Genomic DNA, 19296 nt, shown 5'->3' with positions numbered 1-19296 from the left:
AACCTAAACCTGGTTTGCTGTTTTCTTCTCCCAAATCAGAGGTTGGGCATTGCCCAGTGCTGGGGCTCTGAGCACCCCACAGCAGTGACAGGATGTGGTTTCCGAGTGAAGAGTGGAGATGATCTCTGTCTATTCCCACCTCTACCCTGCAGCCCCTAGACCCTCAGCTGCTCCCAGCCTTGAACCCCGGCCCCATGCTGGGCAAGGGCTGCTCTGCCCCTGAGCCTCATGCCAGCACAGAGCTAAACACTCAATCTTCATTAAGTAAGATGGAATTAGTCTGTAGTTCACAGTTTCCATTTTGAGATTTGTGTGTGTGTGTGCGTGTGCACATGCATGTGTGCTGGTACTGGGGCTTGAACTCAGGGCCTCAAGCTTTTTTACTCTGAACTAATGCTCTACGACTCAAGACACATCTCCAATTTTGGGCTTTATGCTGGTTAATTGGAGAGAAGTCTCTCAGATTTGTCTGTCGGGGATGAATTCCAACGGAAATTCCCAGATCTCAGCCTCTCAAGTAGTCAAGATTATAGGTGTGAGCCAACAGCCCCATGTCCTAGTGAACAGCATTTCTTATAGTACATCAGAATGTCTAGGATTTGAATTAAGAGTAGGAACCTGTCCAGCCTGTTTGTTTGTTTTGGTTGTTGTTGTTGTGCTGGTCCTTGGGCTTGAACTCAGGGCCAGGTCACTGTCCCAATGTGCTCAAGCTAGCTCTCTACCACTTGACCCACAGCTCTCCTTCTGGCCTTTTGGTGGTTCACTGGAGATACAAGTCTCAGGGACTTTACTGCCTAGTCTGGTTTCAAACCACAGTCCTCAGATCTCAACTCCTAAGTAGCTAGGATTACAGACTAGGTCTTTTGAAACAACCACTGGAGGGGAGGCCTGAGTATCTGAGTTGTAAGTGCTCCGCTTCCCACCTGATTCCAAGTGCTTTTGGCAGGGTCATCGTTACAGGACTTAATTTCAGTTTCCTTCTTAAGCGCAGCTTCTGTGGAATTTTGTGATTAATCGATTCCTGTGAGGACCACAAATGCCACCTCCAGGTGCTGTAAACGGACCGCTTAGCTGTCCATGAACAAATCTGGGATTGTGTTGGAGCTGCTCTTCAGCAATGCACCTTTGTCTGGACAAGAAGCGGCACATTTGCTAGTATATAGCTCATGCATCCACTCAGCAAATGTTGGCTGAACACCCACTGTGGACCAGGCTTTGTTCCATAGTAGTAAACAAAACAAAACACAAAAATGTGGCTCTTTTGAAACTTGCTTCCCAGTGGGTGGAGATGGATGGGACTTTTTAGACATGACCAAGGCTGTCCTGTCACTGAAAAGATGGAGAAACTACGTGGCTGTCTGGAGGAAACATATTCCAGAGAAAAAGCAAAGGCCTTCAATGCAAAGACCCTGAGGCAGAAATCTTTATCATGCAGTTACAGAATGTAAAGAAGCCTGGACTGCAGGAGCTAGGAGCTAGCTGGGAAGTGGGAGATGAGGTCAGAGAGATATAACAAGTGTAGATGGTGGGGATTATGTAGAACCTCCTAGATGGTTCTGTAGCGGTTCTGGGTCAGAAACCAGACAGGAGCTGACCTGGCCCGTGTCCCTGTGTGCAGTAACCAGGGAGGAAAAGGGCTGAGATAATTGTAGTCCCAGAGCGAGCTGCTGATGCTGGGGCCCGGCTAGGAGGAACCCAAGTCTGCAAACACTCTGAAGGTAGAGCCAATAGGCTTTGCTGTCACTGGGGATTGGGGATATGGAAGCACCAGAGGTCTCAAGGGACTCTCAAGCCTTGTGGCCTGAGCATCCCTGGCCAGACAGAGTTGCAGCGCATGGAGATGAGAAGCCATGGGAGGGGCAGGCTTCGGGGTGGAAATGGCAGTTGCACTGTGGACATGTGCAGTGTAAGAAATGGAGTTAGATGCACAAGTTAGGAGACCAGAGTAGGACCAGGCTGGGGATACTGTGTGGCTGTTCCCAAGAAGACGGGGAGGGCAGAGAGGGGCTTGGCCTGGCTGAGGTCACGTGAGGAGTGAGCTGAAGGAAAGTAGGCAGGCACAGGGCATGCTGATGGAAGAGTTACAAAACAAGAGGCGGAGGCACTAAGGAGGCCGAAGGGGACCAGCCAGGCAGAGGAAGCTGAGCAGGAATGTTGGAGAAAAGCGTTGCCAAAAAGAGAAGCTGTTGCCCTCAGCGAGGCTCATATGAAGAAGCCTCAGGACAGAACCTGGTCAGCACTGGTGTCCAGAAATCTTTTATTATTCAGGCACAGGTGGCTAATGTCTGTAATCCTAGCTACTGAGGGGGCTGAGATCTAAGGGTCATGGTTCAAAGCCATCCCAGGCAGAAAAGTCTCCAGTTAACTAGCACCCAGAGCTGGAAATGGGGGTGTGACTTGTGGTAGAGTGCCAGCCTTGAGCCACAAAGCCAAGTAAGAGTATGAGGCTCTGAGTCAAGCCCCAATACTGGCACAAAAAAAGAAAAGAAAAAAATCTGCTGCCATGGAAGCTTGCAGCATGTAGCCTCCTCCACAGTGGACTTGCTCCAGCCTGGCTGCTGAGAGTTTCCTCACTAAGTACTTTTCTCCCTATAGGGGATAGCTCCCAGTCTCTTCCAGGCTCTAGCCTGGACTGCCTGTGACCAGGACTGGGTTTCTGCAGGGAAGTAGCTTTGGATGCCTTGTCATTCCATCCCCAGCCTGGGAGCAAGTCAGGCTCTAACAGCAAGATGGGGTAGTAAAGGTGACCTCTTAGGAGGTAGAGGCAAGCCTTCCTTATGATAAATATCTCTTTAATGGCATTCCTTGTGAGGATCGGGTGAATTCTACAGAATTGCTTCTTAAATATTTGAATTCTGTACTGTATGCCGCGTAGTGGGAAGTCAGGGCTCTGGGATTAAACAAGAACAGACCTAAGTCAGGTGGTCCGGATGTCTATCAGCCGGTAGTTTTAAGTTTGCAAGGTATGGAACCTCTCTGTGCCTCTGTCTGCTCACTGGCAAGGAGGATGCTGATAAGTACTTTGCAAAGGTGTCTCAACAAATGGAGATTATAGCCAGGTATAGTGACTCCCATCTATAATCCTAGCTTAGGCCAAAGGGGGGAAAAGTGTATAATTCCCCCTCCCCCATAGCTGTTATTCCGGCTGTGCAGGAAGCATAAATAGGAGAATGGCAGTTCGTGCTGGCCAGATGCCTGGGCATGAACGCAAGACCGTAGTTGAAAAATAAGTTTGCAGTTCTTTGCTGCATTGAGTCCCTTGTAATTTCGGAGAGAGAATGTCTCATGACATCCCAAGTTGTCAGTCCACCCCTGTCAGTCTTTCTATACAACATTTAAGATTCTATTATAATGATGGTGCCCTGGGTAGAGGGAGGGCCAGATGCAGGGGCCCCTTGGGCTGGAAAGGGAGCAGATTCAGCAAATAGGCACATGGTATGTTCTCACACTGCAAACCAAATCCTAGGAAGGCTGCCCCAAAGCAGTGGCTGTGGAAGAGCCAGAGCTACTTAATCCTCCCCCTCTCCCCTCACTGGTCACCGTGACCCACTTCCAAGTACATTACCTGCTCTCCGGAACTCACAGAATGATCTACCTTTGCCTGTTCTGTACCCTGTCTATTTCTGACTCACATTGTTCTAAGTGAAATGTGTTGCTTCAAAGGATTCCTGGGAGGTATGCAAGTGAAAATAGAATTTCCCGTTCCCCGACAGCGCCGGCTGGTTTTGTCTCCTCGCATCTTTGCCTTTGTTGCACCTGGCCATCCCCTTCTGATGCCCACGCAGCTTGACGGGAGGGTGGCACTCAGCTGCTGCAGGGGTTGAGCTTCTGCTTGGCCCCAGCTCAGGCTAATCATCTTGGTGTGTCCACTGTGGCTATATCAGCACTGGACGCTCAATGTCATAGTCACCATACCCAGGGCCAGGCCAGCCAGGAAAGGGGGTGCTTCTGGTGGCTCTGTCCTGATGCCGTGCCATGCCATGCCACAGCTGCCCCATAAATACCGGCATGGGGCACCCAGCCCCACTCCGGAGCGACCACGTGTCCACACTGGTTTTCTCACTTCAGGTGATGAGGAGCAGCGAGGCAGATAATCCCACAGGGTGACACGGGCCAAATCACTCCCGAGGGTATGTCAACTGGCGTTTAAGTATTTTTAGCTGTTAGTGGAGAGTTTTCTTTCTCTGTCCACACTTCTGGGCTTCCCTGGTTGTAGGAGCTGCAGCTGAGTTCTGAGGAGCCAACAGAAAGGTGACTTGGGATTAGCATTGCCGGAGGGTAATCCGTAGACGCCTTTACTGTGATCCCAATGTGTGAGTTTTCTGATTTGGGCAGACCAGAGAACCTCGGCTAAGCGGAAGGAAGCAATCAGAGTGCATTAACCAGACTCAGATGGTCTCGAGGCTCACTTACACAGCTTGTCTTAGTGCTCTTTCCCTTATATATCATGCAACCATGTAACGGGCCACGTGTTTATAAAATCTCTGAAATTTTGACTTCCTTTTGCCTGCGGAAAAGATGCTGTCACCTCTAGTTCTTGATCTGCCTTAATATTTCTCCCACTTGACTTTTCTTTCTTTCTTTCTTTTTTTGGTCTAGAAACAAGATACTGGCCAGTCACTTCTGGACCTGGCATACACCCACCTGGGCGTGACTGAAAAGGAGTATTTTGGTTTGCAGCATGGTGATGACCCGGTAGACTCCCCTGTAAGTTCCAAGCATGTAAAATGTACTGACCTCCTGCCAGGGCTGGTTTCATAGCTTATGTTTTCTTGCCCAACAGAGATGGCTTGAGTCAAGCAAACCCATCAGGAAGCAGTTGAAAGGTTGGTATGATCTTTTTGTTTCAGTTGATCATTAGCCTGTGGCACCCATATCTCTCTTCATACCAGGGAGCCTGTGACACAATCTGCTGCCTGAATTCTAGGGGACTCAGGACACAAAGAGAGCCAACTTCTCAGTGAGCACACATCCAAATCTGTCCTCAAAGGTTCTTACCAGCTCGCTGAGAGATAGAGGAGCAGGGAGTAGGCAGCTCACAGTGAGAGGCCCCGCATCTTTCATCTTATAAGGAAGGAAGGAGATAGATTTTTTTTTTCTGCCTTGCATGAGTCAGGGTGGGAAAGAGACAGAGACAGAGACAGTTCTCATACTTTCCGTCGGCACAGCTGCAGTGGGGAGACAGAGCCATGGGGAGATGATGTCACAAACGTGAAAGACGTCAGGCAGCCATCTGGCCACATTTCACCGCACCCCTGCGCTTCTCATTGCATCTCATCCTGCATTTCCACCGTGCATTGCACTCTCATGCTTAGACACCCAGTGCCCCAAATAGTGTTGAGGGCCTTCTCCATGTCTTTCCCTCAGTCTCATCCCTCTGTCCTCACGCCAACACCTGCCATTCTTCAAGTTGCTTAGAACACATCTCCTTTTACACCAAACACCATCAGTTGCTCTGTCTTCCCTTTCATGTATCCCTATCGGCTTCCTGGCTTCTTGCCCTCATCACACCTTTGGTTGCCTCTCCTAGCTGCAAGTTCCTTGAGTTAAGACCCTTGCTGTCTTCTCTGCCCAGCACACGGGGGGCATGGCCAGTGACTGGGAAAGCATTAATGGACAGGTGGATGCACACACACACACGCGCACACCACACACACGCACACACGCACGCACACACACACCACACACACACACACACACACACACACACACACACACACACAGTGTTCCAGCCCCCAGGTCAGAAGCAGACAAAAGTGGCCATGGCTACCCTCACCTGGAGTCAGGTCCTTGAAGCTCTTTACCTCCCACAGCAAGACCTTGGCATTCAGAAGTGCCCAGGGGGACCACAGACCAAAGAGCCCCTTTCCCAATCCATGCCTGTCCCCGTGGTCATACTCGGGGCGTGGTTGGGTGTTGTCCTTCATTCTGCCACTGACTCATTCTTTCAGCGCATGTGTCCCAGCTCTGGGGGGGTGGGGGGTGGGGGGAGGGTGGGCAAGGCACCCTGCTAAGCTCTGGAAATCCAGTCCAAGTTGGATCTGGACCTTGCTTGCAAGGAGCTCACAGCCAAGTGTGGACTTAGACAGGAGAGTTCTGGGATAGTCCTATGCCTAGGGTAAGGTAGTCTGGGTGCGAGGAGGAGGATGAGAAAGCGCAAGAGTCCATGCCTGACACACAAAAGTAACTAGAGGAAAGAGCATCCAAAGCAATAGGACTGTCAGGTGGGTGGAGAGCCTGCACACACAGAATTATGGCGCCACCCACTGGTACCCAAGGACATGTACAAATTCACTTCAGCTCCCACCACCATTAGAGATTCTTGGAGCACCAGCCAGAGGTGGTAGAAGGTACTAAGAAGAGGCTGGGGTGGAACCTGGGGTGAACCAGAGCAGAGGAGGTAGTAAGCAGTAGGATCAGAGAAGGGAGCAGCCTGGAGAAAGACTTGCATTTTAGAGAGGGAGAAAATGCTAACTACTAAGCATGGAGATAGGACCAGAAAGAAGGTAACACTGATAGGAAGATCTTGGGACCCTGGTGGCACAGTCTGATCTTTCATTGCCATGTTTGTTCGGAGAAATGGATGAATTGTATCCACACAAGGGAACTGACTGTTGATGCTGATGCATGAAGCCATATTCGTTTGTTCGTTGTGTAATACTCATTAGCATAGTAATAATTTTGACATGCCCTGCAATGAAAGCATAAAATGTTTTCTGCTGTAAATGTGATTTTGCAATGTGGTGTAACAGAATCTCAAGCCCCAGGGCTGTAATTCCAGTTTCATCGTTAGCTGCGTGACCTAAGGCTAGTTGCTTCCATTTCTAAGCCCATGTTGGCTTTTCTGAGACAGAGCTATTACCAGCAGCCTAGCCTCCTGATAGTCATGGTGGCATTTAAAGTCTAGAATGTGCATGAGAATGTTTGAAAAGTATGCCACTGTATAAATGTGAGCTCTTCTTTGTAAATGATGTGTACCATGCTGATTTAAGGATTTCAAAAATGGATAATGGAGTGCATTGCTCTAAGTTAAATCTGGAACAGGCGATGGACGATACAGCTGTCTATACCCATGTGTTGTAAATACTCTTTCTAGTGTTCAATATTTATTAGATAAGTGAATGACAAATGAATTTTTATTGTGATTCCCATATGAAATCAAATGCTTCAAAACACTAACACTTTTATTTCCTGTAGACTCCAAGATTTCTGAAAGTTAACTTATGCACTCCTTAACTGAAATTAGCCCTTTTATAATGGAAAAAGTTAACGATTGACTGCAAAGTGCATCACTTATGGGAGAATAGCAACTTGCATACATTGGCTTCTTTTTTTTTAAGGGAAAATTTAATTTGTTTTTGAAAAATGTTGTAGGAGGTTTCCCCTGTACTCTGCATTTTCGAGTAAGATTTTTTATACCTGATCCCAACACACTGCAGCAAGAACAAACCAGGTAAAAAACCATTTTCTTAAAGCTTCCTCTTTAGTATATAAAAGCGAGTCACTACAGATGTACTCTTCATTTTATAACTGTGGCCAGATAACTTGATTTGGATATAACTGAACCAATAGTCATCATCCATGTAAGAACTGGGGGTATGTACTGAAATGTTAGTGCCAAATTTGTTTTCAGTCTTGGGCCTACTTCACAAACCTGCCGAATTGGTAGATTCTAGCATGCTGGTAGCCTCCTCCTCCTCTTTTCCCTTCTCCTCTCTCTCCTTTCATATCCTCTGCCTCTCTTTCCTGCTGAGCAGTGAGTGCAAAGCGTGAAAAGTCCTTATTCACCAATGCAGGCTGAGTTTCGAGGACAAAATAGTAGAGCAGTCACCCCCAGTCTCCTAGCACCCTGTCACTGAAGAGCTGGAAGGGAGACCCTGGAGGATGACAAGACATGACATCTCTGTAATCAGAACTTTCCATCAGATTCCCCGCTGCAGGAGCTAGGAAGGAGAACAGACCAGACTCAACTTGTCTTCGTGGTGACTCAGCAGGTGCAGGAAGAATGTGAACCAGATAAGAGAGGAGGGCTGGGGTAGAAGCTGTTTACCCCGCAGGCCTTGGAGTCTGCTGCTTCTGGTTGGTCTCAGCCAGAGGGGTTTCTGGGAAGGGAACTGAACAGAATGTTTAGCAACTGAGGAACCCAAGCAGACTGTGTCAACCACTTTCCCTTCCCAGTGTTGTGTTTCATCTGTCCATTTGTTGTTCTTAGGGAGGGAAACTATTTCACCTGGAAGAAAACGTAGAGGGTCACAGTGTTTACTCCTATTCTATGACCATTAGACCTTAACCAAGGAAGTGGAGTAAACTCTGACCTGGAGTGTCTGCTCCTGCTTCCTTTTTTTTTCCCTTCTTTTTTGTCCATCTCACAATTACATTTTAATTTTTCATATGTTTACCAGCCAAACATTCGTTTATTACTCTAGGTTACTCTATTCCTCTTGTTACTTCCTTTATGCATCTCTCCTTTCCACAATAGCACACCTTGGAGATTTGACTGTGTTGACCTTTATGTTAAATTTTAAGCCAGTGAAAGGAAAGCCTGGTGTTACTCACATGGTAACCGTAAGGAAATGCATGCTCCTTTGTGGTTTTTCCCTGCTTAGCCCTTTATCTTGATGAACTGAGGACAGTAGAAAGACATTCAATTCAGCAGGTCATTTCTTAAGCTAATGGACACAGTTGGTAGCATCATCTGTCAAAATGTGACTTGACCCTACCAGGGTTTCCCCAGACCAATACAAAATAACAAGATTCCATTTGAGGGATATTTCACAACTATATGAAGAGCTGAGCATAGTGGTGCATGCCTGTAGTTCCAGTCTCAGGAAGCTAAGGCAGGAAGATCATTTGAGGTCAGGAGTTTATGCTCAACATGCGACCAGGAGAGACCAGCCCTGGCAATGTAGTGAAACCCTGTCTCAAACAAATAAAAATAAACTCATATGAAGAATTATGTATATGTGTACATATATGTGTGTATGCTACATTATATGCATTATATATTGTGTTATGTACAAATGTGTGTGTGTGTGTGTGTGTGTGTATGTGTGTGCGTGTGTTCTGGGGATTGAACTTTGAGCTTTACATTCTTGGTATTTTTGCTTAAGGATAGTGCTCTACCACTGGAACCACAGCTCCACTTCTGGCTTTTTGCTAGTTAATTGGAGATAAGAGTCTAACAGATTTATCTACCAAGCTGGTTTCCAACCACAGTCCTCAGATCTCAGTAGGTAGGATCCTGAGTAGGTAGGATCACCGGCGTGAGCCACTGGTACTCAGTTCTATTTCCTTTTTTAAAATGCTCATGTGCCCCTCTAAACTGATGTGGCTGCTGGCTGATAGGTTCCAGCCTCACGTGTGAATTACACAACCTAAACTTATCTCTATCCCCTTGTCTTCTCCCTGTGATACCGAAGCCCAGGTTGGTGGCATACGGTGAGCATATTAGTGACAGAGCTGGAGGGAGTGGTTTCCAGTGACAGATTAACCCAGGAGTCCCTCTCCAGTCACCTTTTTGGTCATCAGCTCTCCATTCTGTTCCCCATGGGAAAGAAGCTGGTGACAGACACCCCGCAGGAGCTGCTGACAAAGTCTCCCTTGCTGATCTTTCCTGCCATGGAGAGATACCTGGACATCTGAGGGAATGGAAGCTGGAGAGAAGATGCAGGAGGGGGAATGAAACAATCTTCAGATCTCCAAACAGTAGGAAAAGGGGAATTAGACGTACTGGGTCATTGAATCGTGGCCAGTAGGCAAGGCTCTGGAGAGGCAGATTTTAGCTCAAGATGAATAATAGACTAATATTTGCTCTTACCTAAGTCCTGGATAAAATTGGGTTTATCTGTGTCTCTCTTTAAATCAGTGGTTCAGATTTGAAGCGCTGATGGTCAGCCAGGACTGCCAGATCTTTTTTTTCTGTGTGAGACCAGGATTGCACCATTAATTCATGGGGTTTTTTTTTTCCTTTATTTTTTTAAGATACATGAAGAGTTTTACCTATATCCTAGCACCCTGTGTTTTTGTTTTGCAGCTCATCCAAAAGTTCCTAAAAGTCAAGGAAGTGAATATATAGTGTTTTTAAAAATTATTATTATTTCTTTTTAAGTATCTAGGCAGGAAAATCTTATTGCATTTTTCTGAAGTTGAGGCCCTGGATGCAGTACACCTAAGAGGGTCTTTACATTTCTGAATTTTAGTTTGCCCAAGTTTCTCTTATAAATAATTTTTTATTCTAATTGTTAAATAAATGTCTTTTTACTGTGTGCCCCCACAACTGCTGTTCCTGATAAATTTAGTTCATTCTAAACAGAATCTCACTCCCTGGCAATCTCTAATTAAACCTTAGGCTCATTCAAGATACCTACATAGTCTCCTAAGTTTGTGTTGCACTTCATGGTTTAAATTTCTTCAAATGTGTGATTTCATGGGGTTGACACAGGAACTTTACTCAGCAGATGACAAGATGGCCATCTCCATGTTGTTCTTGTATATATCCCTAGGAAAATGTCCTGATTAACTGGGATCTTCAGTGAAAGCTCACATTTATTTGTTTTCTTTCTTTCTGTCTGTCTCTTTCCTTCCTTCCTTCCTTCCTTCCTTCCTTCCTTCCTTCCTTCCTTCCTTCCTTCCTTCCCTCTTTTTCTTTCTCTTTTTCTCCTTCCTTCCTTCATCAGTCAAAGGCCTGGGCACTGTCTCTTGAGCTTTTGTGCTCAAGGATAGCACTCTACCATTTCCGGTTTCTGGTGGTTCATTGGAGATAGGAATCTCACAGACTTTAATGATGTGGCTAGCTTTGGACTGCAGATCTCATCCTCCTAAGTAGCTAGGATTACAGTCATAAGCCACCAGCACCCGGCTAAAGCCCAGATTTATGAGTGGGTCATCTGTACCCTCTTACCCCTCTCCTCCTCCTCTGGGTAGCATTGTGAGAAGAGAGAACACTTAATTCTTGTTGAATGTCAACTTGCATAAACATAGAAACAAACTAGAAAGAACAGTTACATTCTCCTGGGTGGGAAAGAGACTCTGGTGCTGCCCAGGCATGAACACGTGCAGCACCACCTCAGCACTGATGTTCAACACATGGCAGGGCTTTGATAATTATATCAAAGTAACCCTGAACTAGGACACAGCCCAAGCTTTTTAGTCATTTACATTTATAATGAGTTTGTAGCATACAGATTTTTTTCCTTATGAGAGTCCAGGTTAAAAAGTCAGGAATGGCTAATCCCATACAACCAATCTGGAGGCCAGTTTTCTCATGGGGGAGGGGAGAGAAGTATAGAGATAGAGGCAGAGGCAGAAAGAGATAGATGGTGGCAGTCATTGAGTGGCTGAAATGAAGGGAAACTTCAAAGTCCTAGAAACATAGCCCCAAACTGCACATACTGTGTGAAGTGGGTTTTTTTTTATATATCATTTAACTTATTATAAAGGTGATATACAGAGGGGGTATGATGATGTAAGTTAGGTAGAGAGTACATTTCTTCTTGGACAATGTCACCCCTTCCCTTGCTCTCCCTGTTTTTCCCTCCCATCTGTGTGAAGTTTTCATGTCTCAAAAAGGCCAGCTCCTTGACCTCTGTCAACCTGAAGGAATATGACACTGATTTGTTTAAATTACCAAAGTGATCTCTTTGCTATCCCTGAGAGCTTCTGCCTTGCCCGTGTTAGATTTCAAGAGGTATCCATCCCTCTTGTCATCTTGGCTAGACCCTGGAATGTCTATCCCATTTGAATCTGAGTTTTAAAAAAGAGTAGGAGCCACGAGCCAAGCGTCACATGTATGCCGAGTCCCTAAATATAAATGTCTCCAGGCGCTTCCTGGCCCACTGCAGGCTGTTGATGGCCTCCTTCCTCCTGGGCCCCCCACCCCCATCTGTCCTGGGACAAAGGTGTAGACTCTCTGGCTGAGGGGCTGGTGAAATCTTGGCCCTAAGCCAGGTGTGGGGTTGGGAAAGCTGCGCGTTGGTGGCTCACAGCAGGTGCGGAATACAGCTTGGGGGGGGCGGGGGCCTGGCACCTTTTGCTTCACTGATGCTTCTGCTTCTGCTCCAACACCCACAGTTCCTGGGCCACAGGAAAAAACCCAGCTGGGTGTTTGCACCTCAGCCAAAGAGATGTCTTCATAGAAGCCCCTCCCAGCATCATGGTACAGAGAGAGTGTGGGTGTGTGCCTGCTGGCTTAGTATTTGGGACAGTAGCCTGGCAGTATGTAGGGGCTGCTTTTCAGAAGGCCTGTGGGTCTCTATGCCTGACTAGCAAGGCTGAGGTCTGGGGTACCCCTGGCAGCTGTACCAGCCCATTGGCAGGCAGTTTCCACCCCGTCCATCCCTGCTCAGTTCTTCTGAGGATGGGACAGCTTTGCAATATGCAGAATAACACCTGATACCTGATAGCACCTAAAATAGATAAGATGGTATTTGTGTGTGTGTGTGTGTGTGTGTGTGTGTGTGTGTGTGTGTGTGTATGTGAGTGTGTGTGTATGTATGCGTGTATTAAATGTGCAGATATTTGTCCTTGACTCATCAAAAAAAATTTGCTTATTTCAGTTTGAATGTGAATTAATGAAAATAATTGTTTCATAGGCATTTGTATTTCTTACAACTGAAGATGGACATTTGTGAAGGAAGGTAATAAGAATTTTGCATTTTTCTTTTCCTGTTAGGCTGGCCAGATATTCCTGGTTTTAATCTAATGAGGGTACCATTCTGGCAACAATATTTAAATGATAACAAAGTCTGGGGGCTGCAAATTGTATCCCATATGCCCTTCACTGCAAACATCTGTTTCCCACTAAGACTCAATGTAGAGGCTATGGTTTGCTAAACTTAATTGCTAGTATTTCAGTTTTATTACAGAAGATACAGTTATCTTTCTGGTAAAGACCCGAGACTTTTTAAAGGGACTGAGAGATCTTTAATTCAAAACATGTGCTACTCGGAAAGGCAGGGCAGGCTTGGGTTAGATCCACTTCCAGCCAAGCCCTTTGGCACTGGGAATGATTCACATGCAATCTCAGACCCAAGCCTGAGGTAGCCATCCTTCAGCAATTAGAATGTATCTGAGAGCTGCCCCAGAGGAAGATGAAATTCCCCACCTATGGTCCCAGAGCTGCATGCTCCAATTCCTTAAGTGTTTTCTTAATTTGCAGGAGGAAAAAATGGTGATTGGTCAATTGACAGAAAGTCCCACCTATGATGTTCTTCTTACCCCATTTTGCTCCTGAGAGTTTAGTTCTGTTGAGGAGGATCAGCGACCATGGCTTTCTGTACCATGAAGGAACTGGCAGCCTGCTTGGGGAAATGAGGCAGAAGCCCATGAAGCAATTAGAACCACTACAGGCCGAGACCACAATTGGCCTAGGATTTCAGGAACTCTCTTGCTGGTGGCCTAGGACAAAAAAAAGTCTTTGTGGAGTGCTGGGATGAGCCAGAATTGAGGTTGGTGGGGGAATGAAGAGTTAGATTTCCCTGGGCAGTGAGAAACCTGCCCCTTGCCCAGCTGGCAGCCACATGTTAAGGACTTGGTGAGAACAGAAAGGGCTTTTCTTGTTAATCACTGGCAACATCTCCCACAAACCAGACAGGAAAGAAAGTTGAGGACTTTTGAAAGCAGGGGAGGATGTGGTCAAAGCCACATCTACAATGATCGCGTCAGTGTGTCCAGGGAAAACTAAAAAGGCCAGGGCTTCGGTGTAAGTGGAAGGGAATGGACAGACTGGGGGAAGCCAGTACAGAACTTCAGGCCAGGGGGGCATGGCAGGGGTGATTACATGTAGGAGCCAGTGGAGACAAGGGCATCCTTGAAGAAAGTCTTGCCAGAGCTATTGCCGGTTTAGTGGTTTCAGAGTTAGAGAATCCTTGCAATTCAGCTCATTCTGACCTCAGGGATACAAACCTTCTCTGCTGAGTCAATCTTCCTCCATCCCTCTGGAGATGGGGAGCTCCCTTTTCCCCTTTCAGATGACTCGGATGAAATGGCTCATCCCCTTCGTAGGTCCAGATACAGTCCACAGCTTTGGAGACTGGTTTGTTCTGTCTCTTTCTACTACACACGTACTCTTGTTTTCCTGCAAATATTTTGCAAACACCACTGTGAACTGTGCTGGTTACTAAACCCAGGGCCTGCCTCCTTAGCTTCCATTATATTCCTCCAAATACTGGAGATTGTCTTCATTTTTATCTTCAAGTAAAATACCTCTTGGTATTTCTGTGTGACTCTGTAGGAACCTGTTGAGACTATCACGTCCTGGCTTAGATCTCTAGTGTTGTTTGTCAGGTCTGCAGCTGGCCTTCACCAGCTATTCTATAAGGAGACAGCCTCTTCTATCAAACATCTATCAAACAATCTCAGGCCATTTATGACTGAGGATGTTTTGTTGCAGTTTGCATTGCTCCCAGATGTTAAATCCCCTGACTTGGAACCATCAATAGTAGCCATTACTCCAAGCGACATCTCATCCCTGTGGAAATGAGGGATGTAGGTCAAGATGGAGACACTAGAACCCCAAGAGAAATAAATCTGTCTAGGGACATGTGGAGAGTTGAGAGTAGAACACAGGCCTTCACTACTGTATAGTATGTGTTTCGGATACTATTTTTTGGCCATGTTTTTTTCCTCTGACTTTATAGAATTGTTCCTTCTATCTTGAGTAAGCCTTCTTAGTCACTTTGTGAAATGCTCCCCAAATCTCATTTATCTGCCCTTTCTCTACCAAGAATACTGGCTAGATAGAAGACCATCTTGGTAGCTGAAACTAATCCAGTATCTTGCCTGCTCTCCCCTGGGTACTGTGGGCCTCCAACTGAATAGAAAGATAGTAAGCATCCTGAGATGCATCATATTGTTGAAGAGACAGCAGTCCCACAAGGAACATAGTTACTTCAGGATTTCTCAGTGAAGGGATGTCATCTTTATGTGGAGCTTCAGGACCACCAGAAAATAGCACACTGGTCAGAAAGGGAAACCAACGTGTGGGGGGCCAGGTGGAGAATCAGGTTAGACATAGATGTGGTGATTTATTATCCTGAGAACTTCATGGGCTACCATGAAAATTTCATGTTTTCTCCATTACCAAAGAGATTACTGGGAAAGTGCTTTTGAAATCTTGGTGTCTCCTCCAGTATCATGATCAGGAGGGCTTCTTTTATCAGACCCCTCCCCCATCACCATTTCCTAGCCATTTCCCACCCTGTCCCAGGTCTGCTGGCTGGCAGAAATGGGTACTGAGAGGAGTGTAGGAGGGAAAGAGTGTAAGTCCCCCCCCTAAGTTTGAGCATTTCTAGAAGCTAGTGGAAGACCCAGAGGCAGACAGTGTTAAATCTTGCGAAACACTTGTGACTAGACATAAAAAGTAACTACTTTCAATTAGTTAATCTAACTAAAGAATTTGAAGCATTAACATTCAAAGTACTTTTTCCCTTTTAAGAGGATGTTATTGTTTATAAAGGAGGTAATCAAGAACCATAGTTTCTAGAACATAAGAATTTAGTCACAGAGCCCTACAAAAGGTCTCGTGTCTTTACTAGAAAGATTTGAAGGCTGTCCATTGATTTATAATAAGATTTTCTCCCTCATCCTCTTAAGCCCACCCTTTCTTAAACGGCCACATGCTTGTCAATATTTAGACTGTTTGCCTCACAGTATTTGTGATGTATATGATTTTGCACATGAAAAAGTTATTTTAAACAATAATTAGTGTGTGACATTTATAATTAGAAATTGATTTGTATCATAGAGTTGTCTTTGTTGTGATTCATGTTGTTCTTTCATGGTTAATCCAAGAGGAAAAAAAAAAAAAGTACTCCCTACCCATGATCTGTCAGTACTTTGGGTCTTCTTGCTGGTTCTTGTAACTTTGCTAATGCATGATTCTCCTGACAGGTTAACCTGCCCTCTGAACTCTGCGGTGGTTTTGGCATCCTATGCAGTACAATGTAAGTCATGAAGGGAGTGTGGTCCACGATGCTTAGCTGATCCTGACCAGGGTACTGCTACTCCTCTTGTACTATGGCCCCTGTCCCCAGCAGTCCTGTGGGGCAGCAGATCTCTGGCTGTCCAGGCAGTCCTACTTCTACCTTGACTTGCACTCTGCTCCTGCTTGGGGATGTTGGATTATGGAAAGTGGCACAAGAAAAAGGAGTGGATGAGCCCCGGTGTGGCGTTTCCTCCCCAGGGACCCATAAGAGAGCAGAGAGCTATCACACATGGCATTTTCCAGAGCCTTTGCCCGGGTATTTGGATTTGATCACCATATAAATCCCAGCGGAGCAATATTTATACTGGTCACTTCTTGGGAACATGGAAACCGAGACTTAACTAGGTTAAGGAATTTGCTGGAAGTTACCCCTGCTGCTTGCTTATTTCGTGACTAAAATAATACTGAGATCTTATGAATTTATATTTAGAGTTTCAATCTAATGAGTTGTAGCTAAAGCTACAAAACTGCTGTTCAATAGAATTGCAGTGTGAAGGCTGCTCGACAGTTCAGATTTTCTAATATAAACAGTAAGAAAAGTAAAATTAACTTTGTGTTTTATTCCACTCAGCACATCTAAAATATTATCCTTTATTAAAAATACTAGTAAGATACTTTACATTTGTTTGTTCTATTAAGGCTTAGGAAGATAGTCCTGGATTTTAAATTTGTTATACATCTCCTTTTGGGCTAGCCATATATAATTAATACCTTCCATATTGGATAGAAAATCCAGATAGAATTTTCCATTAAGGCTGGGTTTTGTACCCACTAATTTAATCAGCAAAACTTTCCTGAGCAGGTATTCCATGTAGGTCTTATAGGAAATGCTGGGTATACACAGTAAATAGTGCCCAACCAGATGCAAGGTACACTATCTCTTTAGAGTTGGCTGTGCAAAATTAAGAAATACCTTCTACTTTCCCAAAGCGTGAAGCAAGGTTCTCTGGCCTCAGAGCCCTCACCCACCAAATTAGCCACGCTGTTTCGGCCTCCGAAGAAGCAAAATGTCACCAGAAGGCTAAAGTGGCCCCAGTCTGTCTCCTCCCTTAGCATCAGAAATAAGAGAAGTAAAGAACAAAATGGCTGAGCCTGCAGCTTACCTACCTATCTGCAGGGCCCCAGAAATGTGCAAAAGAGGATTTGGGTGATGATGATGTCATGACTGAGCATACAGTGAGCCTACTCAGTGGTAAGTCAGAGCAGGCATCAGTCCCCATCCCACACCTCTCCTCCAGAATGGAACACTCAAGAGGTCCTTGCCCTTCCTATTGTACATCTGGATCTGAAAGATCCCTTCCCCTACTACATCCTGGAACTGACACAGCCATATTGTATCCACCCGTGAGTGTGTGTGTGTGTGTGTGCTTGTTGATTCCTAGACCTCACAGCCCCAGCCTACATTTTGCTGATTAGCTGAGGAGTCCCAGCCTTCCCACATGACGGAGCCAGTTCACAGCTAGAGCTTCAGACATGAGAGGCAGACACACAAGGAAGAAGATGGTCACATTCAACTTAAACTCTGCCTCTGCCACTTTTATGTGTTAATATTACCTCTCTGAATCTCAGGTCTCACCCATAAATGGAGGGGATGGGTGATTGATTGTGACATCTTGTGTGTGATTGTGACATCTTGTAGCATGGCTACGTGATTCAGATTCAGTCGTACCTGTAATGGTAACAGAGCTAAAATTTCTTCATAATAGAGCCATCACAGACAGAGTCAATGACAAAATGGGCAGAAGCCATATTACCCAGATCTTGACTCTTCTGCTTAGCACACCATGACCTTGAGCCTCATCAGACCTCAGCTTCTTTCCCTGTTAAGTGGGGATGTAATAGTATCTGCATTTTATAGTGCTGTAGTAAAGATAACATGAATGACTGTGCAAAGCTTTTAGAATAATGCCTAGTACATGGCAAGTATTAACTCTTGCTGTATTTTCCTCTAAGAAGAAAATTGCCTTTAAAAATTGCCTATTCTAACCAATAAACTGTTTCAAGTAAAATTTAAGAACCCCATTTGAAACATGCCTTCCTGAGCTTCTTCAAAGTTTCTTCTTCAAGACTGCTAAGACTGTGGCTAAAGGAAAGTACAAACTGGTTTCTGAGGGGAAAATTAGCATTACATTCATGCTAATAGTGTTATGCTAATGTCAAGCAACCAATATTTTTGTCCTCTTCTCCTTTTCCTTCTCTTTCGTCTCTAGGCAAACATTCTAAGTAATTTCCAGGCAATTGAGCCATGCCTCCAACCCTTTTGACTTTGCTGTTTTTGAGATAAGGTCTCACTTTTTGCCCAGGCCCACCTGGACTACAGTGTTTCTTGCCATAGCTGATAGGCAGTCACTGCCATGTCCAGCTTTTTCTGCCAAGACGGAGTCTCAGGAGCTTTCTTTTCTTCCTTCCTTCCTTCGTTTCTTCCCTCCCTCCCTCCCTCCCTCCCTACTTCCTTCCCTCCCTCCCTCCCTCCCTCCCTCCTTCCTTCCTTCCTTCCTTTCATATTTTTTTGCCTAGACTGGCCTAGAACTGTGATCCTTCATATTTCAGCCTTCTGTATAGCTGAGATAGCAGCACACCCAGCTGTTGGTTGAGATGAGATCTTACAGACTTTGTGTCCAGTTGATCTTGAACCACAGTCCTTCTAACCTCCACTTTCTGGGTAGCTAGGATTACAGATATGAACCACCAGTGCCCAGCTAGTATACGTTCTTTGTAAATATATTTACACACACACACACACACACATATGTATACATATACATATATGTGCACATGCATTTGTATGTGATTAATTCTTGGTAGAAAACTACTGGATCAAAAGGCAGTATTTTATCCGGTCCATTTTGCTAACTTGTCCCAAGATGGGTATCATTAATATATAAATCCTAGCAGTGATCAGCTAAGCAAAGCACATTTTCTGACTAGATTAAAAAGTACAGTGCTCTGTAGTACAGTATGTAAAAATAGATGGTGGTAGAAGATTTTTGGTAGCCTGTCAGGGATTTATGAGGTGCAAAGAATTAAGTTTTTGAAAGGGAATAGTTATCCGTACTGTCTGAGCTTCTGTCTTGTGCAGGCTGTAAGTCAGCTCAGGATAGAGAACGCCTGTTGTCACCTCCAAGGAGGCTCTCTTCAGGCAAGGGAGTTTGGACCATGTGGTGTGGTAAGTAGGTTAGAGGAGAGACCATAAGAAGAGTTCAGGCTCTCAGTTACTAGCTGAATTGCGAGTCCACTCTTCTGGTCTTTGATCTCAATTTTCTTATCTGTTTGATAGGGATAAAAACATAGCCCATTACTGTGCTATCTCGGGT

The 19296-nt window shown here is 45.4% G+C and overlaps 1 protein-coding gene across 1 annotated transcript in view; it reads left to right on the top strand.

The window, feature by feature from the left end:
• Ptpn3 (protein tyrosine phosphatase non-receptor type 3) overlaps positions 1 to 19296 on the top strand; it is a 105699-nt gene that overhangs the window by 30788 nt on the left and 55615 nt on the right. Inside the window, exons 3-7 of the mRNA XM_042697644.1 lie at positions 4600 to 4707; positions 4784 to 4826; positions 7375 to 7453; positions 12591 to 12635; positions 15889 to 15941. Of these exons, the coding sequence (XP_042553578.1) occupies positions 4600 to 4707; positions 4784 to 4826; positions 7375 to 7453; positions 12591 to 12635; positions 15889 to 15941 (328 nt within the window). The remainder of the gene's footprint in view (positions 1 to 4599; positions 4708 to 4783; positions 4827 to 7374; positions 7454 to 12590; positions 12636 to 15888; positions 15942 to 19296) is intronic.

This window comes from Dipodomys spectabilis, unplaced genomic scaffold (genome assembly GCF_019054845.1).
Source record: "Dipodomys spectabilis isolate Male_0828 unplaced genomic scaffold, ASM1905484v1 ptg000006l, whole genome shotgun sequence".
Taxonomy (NCBI): Eukaryota; Metazoa; Chordata; class Mammalia; order Rodentia; family Heteromyidae; genus Dipodomys; species Dipodomys spectabilis.
The sequence above is the reverse complement of the archived record's forward strand: the minus strand, read 5'-3'. Positions and strand labels throughout refer to the sequence as shown.